The sequence below is a fragment of the Rhinolophus ferrumequinum genome, chromosome 16 (assembly GCF_004115265.2).
Source record: "Rhinolophus ferrumequinum isolate MPI-CBG mRhiFer1 chromosome 16, mRhiFer1_v1.p, whole genome shotgun sequence".
NCBI lineage: Eukaryota > Metazoa > Chordata > Mammalia > Chiroptera > Rhinolophidae > Rhinolophus > Rhinolophus ferrumequinum.
In genome coordinates this window covers 3,891,727-3,900,288 of record NC_046299.1, presented here as the reverse complement: position 1 = coordinate 3,900,288, position 8,562 = coordinate 3,891,727, and the positions used below count along the sequence as shown (strand labels likewise).

Genomic DNA, 8,562 nt, shown 5'->3' with positions numbered 1-8,562 from the left:
GAAGGTTTGTCTGATTTTCTTAGAGGTCCTGAAACTCCCAAGTGTTAAAGACTCCACAATTTTAACAGAAAGAAAGGCTACTAAAGGTAAAGGGAATTTGGCAACAACTATCATCTTTTTTTATCCCCTTACCTTGCAAGAGATGACCCAAGCTGCCCTTTACAATTCAACATCTTTGATATGATTATCACAGAAGAACAGTTAACGGTACATGAAATCAATTCTTTCTCCCTCGTCACTGTCCTGCCAAGCTAAGCGTCTTCTACGTTCAAAGCCTCGGACAATCGATATCCCCACACGGAGCAGCCGCATTCTTCTGCTACCCCACAGCAGTTACACATCAGCTGCTGGGACAAGGGGAGGCCTGGTGGGTCCTTGGGGATGCAGGCCATGCAGGTAAGCCCGCCCACCTGGCTGCACTTCCCATCTTCACTCTCTTTCTCCGCTATCCTGGTCATTTGTGTCAAGGCAAAGCTGGATGGCCTCTGCGATGTTTCATTCTCCTGAAGCACGGTTTCTAGAAAGCTGCCTCTTAACCAGCAACCACTTCAAAATGTCAGGTGTGGAACCTGCTTCAACTGTCAGCAAACTACAGATGCTACGCAGATGTTACGCAGGGAGGAGGGTGTGTCTATAGGTATATGTGCCCACCCGCAGGTTGCCCCCCACTGAACATACCTACATGGTGCTTGCATTTGCTGATGGAAAGGTACTCTCATTAAGATGTAGTTACCTTGAAAAAGACCCCCCCCCCAAAAAAAAGATGCAGTTACCAAAAGTCTTGACTATTTGAAATTGTGAGGACATATGAAAGTCTCTAAGCTGAGAGGCAGAAGGTTGGTTCTGGGGAGTGTTTTTGATAGAAGCAAGAAAAAGCAGGGGAGGATTTCTCATTCTGAGTACTTCGTCTCCCCAAACTGTCCTTGCAGTGAAGGTCGGGGGTCGGGTTGGGGGAGGGCACTTCTGAAAGGTACTGGGATCCCACCTGTGTTTTCCTTTGACAACAATTAGAAATTCGGGGCCTTTCTTTCCCGTGACTGGTTGAGAGACCAGCCTCCTGGTCTCTATCCCGGAGAAGCCGACCACTTCCTAAGGGTTGTTACTTCCGGGAGGAGAGGCCCTCAGCACAGTAGAGGGACCCTCCCTCTGCCTTTTGTTAAATTGTTCCACAAATTGGTTGTTTTACATAACATTGGAAATTACAATCTGAGAGGGTAGGACAGCACCAACACTAAGTGGCCCCTTGGTTCCAGAGCCCAAGTCCATTCATCCAATCCTTAGCCCCAACCCACCCGCCCTCCTCCTCCCCGCCGCTAAAAGTGTGTGTGTTGGGGGGGAGGAGGCAAGAGGATTGCAATTTTTGATTTATAAATGAATCGAAATTTATTTGCTTTGAGGATCCACTGCCCCCAAGACATTCAGGAGGGCCTAGGGCGAGACCAGTTTCCACAGAAAAGGCGCTAACGTCTTGGCCGATGTATTTCGTAGTGACAAGGCGGGTCGCCTCCTTTCTGAACCTCGATGATTCAGCGAGAATTTGCGCTTCTTCTCCAGCGAGGGCAGGTGGCAGGTACCGGGACCCGGGCGGCCCGCGCTCCTCCCAGGCGCCTGGCCCGACAGCGCACCAGCCTGGCCGGGACTGGCTGTGGAGCCCGCAGCGGGGGAGCGGGGAACCGAGCGACGTGGGGAGCCAAGGGTCAGAGGTCAGGAGAGAGGCTGCGGGGCAGCGCGATGGCCTGGGGCACCGCGGCTGTTGTCCCGCGCACCGCAGAGACGTCCGCTTTGGAGGCGTCCAGAGGGGAAGCAGCGGAGGGTGTTGCCAGCCCCTGCACTCCGTGCCTGAGGCCATCGCAAGGACAAGCCGGCGGGTCCCAGGCTTGTTTCCCTGGATTGGTGGGGCGTCCGGAGCTCCCAGTGTCTCGACCCTTACAGGGGTCTTGTCTGCCTTCGAGCGTTTGTCACGCGGGGACTCCATTTGACTCCAGGGCCACTGTCCGCCGCCAGCCAGGCCGGGCCTTGGGCTCTCGAGTCCTCCATCGCGCCGACCCTCGTGGGCGTCATCGCGACTCCTTGCCCGGCACGGCAGCCCTCCGCTCCCCAGCCGGTGGCCCCAACCACACAGGGGCCTGGGCGATGCAGGATTCCACAGGGGCAGAGTCCCCGTGGGCGAGCAAGGAGGCGCACGTTGAACTAGGCTACTGCGCCGCAATCCCCAGAGCCTGCGGGTGACGTGGACCTGCCAGAGGATCCAGGGCAGCCGGGCCTGCGAGGCTGAAGACTAGGGGATCCTTGGGACCCCTAGGGACCCAGGGCACCAGTGACAAAGGTCGAGAACGACTTGGTCTGCGGCGAAAGAGGCACAGCGTGGGGGAGTAGCTGCGGTGGCTCACCAGGAGCGCGTCGGGACCAGGGCGGGGCGGAAAGCTGACCCCGGGGCGGGGACCGAGATATCACTCTTCCGAGGCTGGCGGGGAGGAGGCTGGCCAACGACACTCACCTGGGGCTCGGACCCCGACGGCATTTAAAGGGCGGCCGGTGGGGCCTGGCGGGCCGCACCCGGGAGCTGCTAGCGGCCGCGCTGAATGGGGCGCCCATGAGCTTCGGCGCGGAGCCGCCCGGCCACACCCGGGAGCGGCTGGACATGGCCACATACTGCGACGGCTCAGGTGTGTGCCCGGCCCCGCACAGCCAGGCCCGGGCAGCCGCCAGCCCAGCGAGCTACGGGCGCGGTGACCTGGGTGCGGCGGGCGGCGGCCCGCGCCTGTGGCTGAACGCCCCGGCTCTGAACCCCGCGCCTTACGCGCCGGGACCTGGGCCGGCGTCTCCCTACGCGGCCCCCGGCTACGCGGCCCCCGGCCAGCTCCTCGGCGCAGCGGGCGGCCTGGCTGGCGCCGACTTCGCCTGGCTGAGCCTGTCCGGCCAGCAGGAGCTTCTGAGGCTGGTGCGGCCGCCCTACTCGTATTCGGCGCTCATCGCCATGGCCATTCAGAGCGCGCCGCTGCGGAAACTGACGCTCAGCCAGATCTACCAATACGTGGCCAGCAACTTCCCCTTTTACAAGCGCAGCAAGGCGGGCTGGCAGAACTCCATCCGCCACAACCTGTCGCTCAACGACTGCTTCAAGAAGGTGCCCCGCGACGAGGACGACCCAGGTAACCTAGGCGCGCGGATCGCCCCGTCCAGGAGTCGGCGCATTCCCGCACCCAGGCAGCTGGCTCTCCAGGGATGGGGACGGCCTTGGGCCGCCCAGCCCTCTCCTTACAGCTGGGGGTGCTGAGGCAGGGAGCGGCGGGAGGAGGGACGTGCGTGGCGGCAGAAGGGCTCACAGAGGGCCGCAGGACCCACAGGCCCTGACTTCACGTCCGGTCCTCTGAATCTCGAAGTCTCTGCGCGCTCCTGCGAAGGGCGGGCGACCTTTAGAGTTACTTCTCAGGACTTCAGTGTCCCTTCTGTAAAATGGGGAAGAAGTGCCTACCCCCGGGGCTGCTAGGACAAATGAAGTGCCGCTTTGTGAAGCGCTGGGACCAGAGTCCAGAGTTCTGCACCTGTAGGCCTTCTCTCTGGACTTGAACTTGGGGGGTCTCAGCATTTCCTGGGGCTCCCCCTTCTCCGATCTCTCCGGAAAGTGCAAATTCTTCCTACCCTGGCGGTGGAGGCCTGTTGGTTCAGGTACAGAGTGCCACCCCACGGTTTGGGGTGGGGTGAGGGGCCCTTGGGTGGAGCCAGTGGGGGAATCTTTCCAAAGTTGACCTCCATTTCTCAGGTTCAGGCCACGACCCTTCAAACCTCGAGTTTTCTGAACCAAGCTCTTTCTTCCTCCGCAGGCAAGGGCAATTACTGGACCCTGGACCCAAACTGCGAGAAAATGTTCGATAACGGGAACTTTCGACGGAAGAGGAAGAGGAGAGGAGAGGCAAGCGCAGCCGCACCCTCGGGAGCCCGGAGCCCAGAAGGAGCCAAGGCGCTGGAGCGGGATCCCCTGGGCGCAGCGTCCCCGAACCTGCAGGCCTCGCCATCCCCGCCTGCACCCCAGGCTGCCGCCTGCTTCTCCAGTTTCGCCTCGGCCATGGGCGCCCTGGCTGGTGGCCTTGGTGCCTTCCCAGGGGGACTGGCGGGTGACTTTTCTTTCGGGAGACCGACAACGGTCGCCGCACACGGTGCCCAGTCCCCTGGCCCCGCGCCTAGCTTCTCCAGTGGCCATCAGACGGCGGCCACCAGCTTCCGTGTCGGTCACTTCGTCTACAGTCGGGAAGGGACCGAAGTTTGAAGGGCGTCCAGGGATGGTCCCGAGTGCCCTATCCAGAGGCGCTTAGCCAAAGCCCGGGATTCCCGCCTGGTGACAGCCCCGCGTATTGGCGCCGCAGAGGTCAGGGCTGCGGAGGGAGCACAGAACCAGGGTGGCAGGGCCCGCAGGGAACTGAGCTGAGCGGCGCCTCAGCCTTCTGGGTGGCTCAATTGTGTGCCCCTCATCCAGGCGCCCATTCAGATGGGGCAACGGGGCGCTCTGTGTTCTACCTGGGGCCTATCTGTACCTGATACTCTCCCCTATCCCAGCCTGGCCCACCCGGCGGCTCAGGGCCTTCCCTTGACTCAATTCCAGAGAGGATCACGGGATTCCGGAGCCGCTCCAGTCGGGCTCTTGGCTTCTCACCACCCTCACCAGGTGTGCGCAGCGAGGGGAATCTGGGACAGGTGTAAGAGGTACTTTCTAATGGCTGGAGCTGCCCATGATGAAAGGGAGGAGGGCTGCCTGCCCAAGCAGGGATTGGCCCCTGGGGATACTAGCTCCCTGCCTTGTTTCTCAGCGCAGGGTCTCATTGACTCTGTCCTAAGACCAGGCACCTCTGGGGACCACAGGAGCACCCAAGAATCCCAGATAGGCTCAGTTTGCCTCCCCCACCTTACCTGCACTCACGCAAGCTCATGTGAGGCAAGCCCCAGGCCACCCTTGTTTTCCTCTCTCTCTCTCTCTCTCTCTCTCTCTCTCTCTCTCTCTCTCTCTCTCTCTCTCTCTCTCTCTCTCTCCTTGTCCCTTACCCCCAGTCAGGGCCCTGAGCTGCCCCCTGTGTGGAGAGCTGAGCAGCTGCCTCCTGTGTGAATTTAAGCACCCCCCACCCCCAATTTGTATTTACCTGGAAGGTTATCTTTGGAGCCCACAGCCACTGGAGGGGACATTTTGGCCTCCTTACCTCCAGAGTTTCTAGCAGCAGGAGGGCCCTGGGATCATTCTGCGCCTCCTGGAGCTACCAGTGCTTGGCAGGCACACCCACCTTCCTGCCTTTGGGGCTGGTGCTAGAGGGAGCAGGGAAAGGACACAGCGAATTTGGAGGAGGGCAGTGGATTTAAGGAGCCCAGCCCTGGCCTCCACCCAATGCAACTTCTGTGATTAGCTCCAAATCTGACTGCAGCCGCCCTGGTGCTGGAATCACCGTGGCGCTGGTGGGTTGCTTAGAGCTGACCCATCAGAAGTCCTGATGAACGACAGTGCGCTTGTGTGCATGTGCCTGCCTGTGTGGAGGTTGAGGCATGGATAGAACAAGCCAAGATTGGGGGAAGTTTGGACCCTGGATCATGTTTCACTGAGTCTCTGGTGGCAGCCGGAAAGTTGCTGACTCCCCCCATCTCATCTCTGCTACCCGCGGTTCTGTTTGTGATAATCATGTTGCCCAGCCAAACTTACAGCCAACCCCAAATCTCTTTGGGGGACACTCCCCAAATGTAACATAATTAAAGAAGGCCAGGAAAGGAAAAGAAAATCCTTACCTTATAAAGAATTTTATCTTGAGCCTATTTTAATAAACTTAAATGCTAAAAATAAACACCAGTATAAGTGCCTCGAATATACATGCTGTTTCATACATTAGAAGAATTCTGCCGCTATTTCCAACATTCCCGGTTTAGACTCTGTGTTTGCAGGAAACTTAGAGAGAAGGAAATTTTTTTTTTTATTTAGTTTGACAACATTGGGCAAATACAACATACAATTTGACAATCCATGGGCTTTTAAGAAAATTGTCTGGAAAACATGTATATAAACGTTTCGTATCATTGCTGCATGACTGCTAGAACATAGTGAGATTGGGGCTTTTAAAAATTTTTTCTAACAGTGGTTTTCTCTTAAAATTGAGGAAAACAAACTTTTCAAAAATATTTTTTAACTTTTGGTTTGACTAAACATCAGTTTTTGTGGTTTAAAAATTGTTCCTGCATTCAAGCTTTATATCATTAAGAGGTAATGGTACAATCAAATAGAATCTTTATAAGAAGTGCAGTTTAAAATAGTTCTAGCAGCGCAGGGTATTCGGAACTCAGAATCCTTTCCACTTCCACGACAGTCCACATGTGTGGATGTGTTTTCACATGGGGATGGGGGTTGGGGGAGCAGGACCGCATGCAGTTTGTGGGCCCTGGCGAAGGCACCTTCACAAAGCCACTTCTCAAAGAGGTATTTCCCCAGAGGAAAGAAACTGTGCTGAAATCAAAATAATAAACAGAACAAAGCAGTTTGTAAGTGGTTTATAATTACTTTCTTCTGGCCAGGACTCAGTGAACTTGACCATAATTTTGAAAGCGGCCTGTAGATGGGCAACTGAAGGACCAATTCCTGTTGGTTGGAGGTGGGGGTGGGGGGGACAACTGCTGCTGGAGGCCAGGAAAATCTTCTCACCGCAGGACAGGCCCCATCTTCTCCACCTCTCTGTCCCTTTGTTGTTTTGGAAATAGCAAAGCTATAGAAAATTTCAAATCATTTTTAAAATAATTGGAAGCCTTTACAAAACAAGTGCCTCTGTATGATGTTATGGGCATGTGATGGTATATTATTGGAATAATCAGTTCTTAGTCTGCAGTAACATTTCAGTGGTGTTGAAAAGTTTCAAACATGGAATCAAGTTGTTTCAAACATCGGAGGGGAAAGAATTAAAATTGCCAGAATACCAGGTTATTAGGAATACTTTCCATTGCTAAACAGTAGTGGAAATTCTCAAGTGTTTGAGAACCAAACAGCATAATAATAAAGTGAATTGTGGTCTCCCCTGGAAACATACTAGTCATCAGGTGAAGAGCAGGCCCCATGGGAAGAACACCAGGATGAATACTCAAAACTTTGTTAAAAAGTATTTTAAGAAGCGTAGTAACTAATTTTAAAAAGCGAGCAGAAATTTCAAGATATGAGTTCACCTTTCACTTATTGATGAAACATGGAGTGTGTTTATGATGAACAAAAGTTTTGCATTTTAGCAAAGCTGCCTTGGGATATTAATGTGCAACTTTCAATCTTTAATTTCCTAATTAAAGTGGTATTTTTCATTTAGGGATATAAGGGCACAGGAATTATTACAACTCTTCAGTGAAAAGGGAAACTGAAGTTCACCGCCATTTTGCCAGTAGGAAAGTTGAGTCGGAGGACCAAGTGACCTCCAGAAGCTCATCTAACGAGAGCTAAAAAGGACTCCTGTGAGAAGTGCCACCTTTCCATGGCCCAAACTCAGAAATACACCTTCATGTGCACATATCCTCAGCACCTACTCTTGATACTCAAAGGCAGAGTGTTTTCAAACAACAGTGTGAGAATGTCACGTTTGCAGTCAGGACTAGACCTCAGATGTAGAGGCACATGTGCAAACATCACAGAAAGCAATAGGAGCTGAGTCACCTCAAAGGTCCTAATAAAATGCGATGCATTCCGTACACCTTTTCCAGTGCCAGCTAAGCCCTGCAGCGACTAGCCTGAGCCCGTTGCGGGCTTCACAGAGCCTCCTTCCAGTGGTGAGACAGGTGAAAGAGCGATTACAGCCTGGACTGTGGCTATTTGGCTCCCAGGAGATGACTTTACGGTCAAATCAATAAGCCGTCTCATTTGTAAACACAATTATCGCATTGTGCCTTTAAATACAGCTCGCTGTGTTTGCCATGTTGCTAACCTTGGATGTGTTTGGCTTCTCAGTGCTATAGCTTCCTTGTGACTTAGGCCAGGAACTGACCACTACAGGGCTGGGGCAAATCCCATTCGCTCCCTTCTGCACAGCACCGTCACGTACCTTAACATGAAAGCTGTCCTCTTATTAGAAGACCTACGGTCTGAGGGTGAGAGCAGATGGCAGTCACTGTGGTTAGAGCTGGCCTTTCTCCAGGGCTCCTGGGGATGAATTCCTGTGGCGCATCCCTGCATCCATGAAGTGAACTTTTGGAAACTCTTTTTCTTTTCATCTAATGGAAAATTTGCTGAGCTACATTTTTAAGGCTAAGTGCCTGGCACCTGCAATAAATGGACGTGTTGATCAGTTATCATCAGTGGTTAAACAAAGAATGTGACATATTCTTGGTTTTACTCAGTTCATGGAGGATAAATGAATGGTATATTAAATTGGAAATTTCACCAAAATAAATCAGAATTGTATCCCTGCTTTAATATAGAGCAAATGGAACTGATGAGTCGGTGAGGCTTTCTCTACCCCCAGAATCACCCATTCATCCGACATTGATTAAACATCAAGGTGTTAAGGTGTCTATTAGATGCTTACTAGATATTATCTCATTAAGCCTTCACAACCACCCAGTGAG

At 53.6% G+C, this 8,562-nt stretch overlaps 1 protein-coding gene across 1 annotated transcript; it reads left to right on the top strand.

Moving 5' to 3' along the window:
* Window positions 1–2,493: 2,493 nt before the first annotated feature.
* Window positions 2,494–6,249, top strand: FOXI2 (forkhead box I2). The gene is made up of 2 exons (XM_033130829.1): window positions 2,494–3,152; window positions 3,825–6,249. Exons 1-2 carry the CDS (start codon window positions 2,594–2,596, stop codon window positions 4,265–4,267), a joined length of 1,002 nt encoding a protein of 333 aa, XP_032986720.1. The 5' UTR covers window positions 2,494–2,593; the 3' UTR covers window positions 4,268–6,249.
* Window positions 6,250–8,562: the final 2,313 nt, after the last annotated feature.

Bases quoted from the DNA above. Each gene is read 5' to 3' on its own strand.
- FOXI2 (XM_033130829.1), top strand. From the start codon at position 2,594: ATGAGCTTCGGCGCGGAGCCGCCCGGCCACACCCGGGAGCGGCTGGAC. The intron at 3,153-3,824 runs GTAACCTAGGCG...CTTCCTCCGCAG, and splicing joins CCGCGACGAGGACGACCCAG to GCAAGGGCAATTACTGGACC.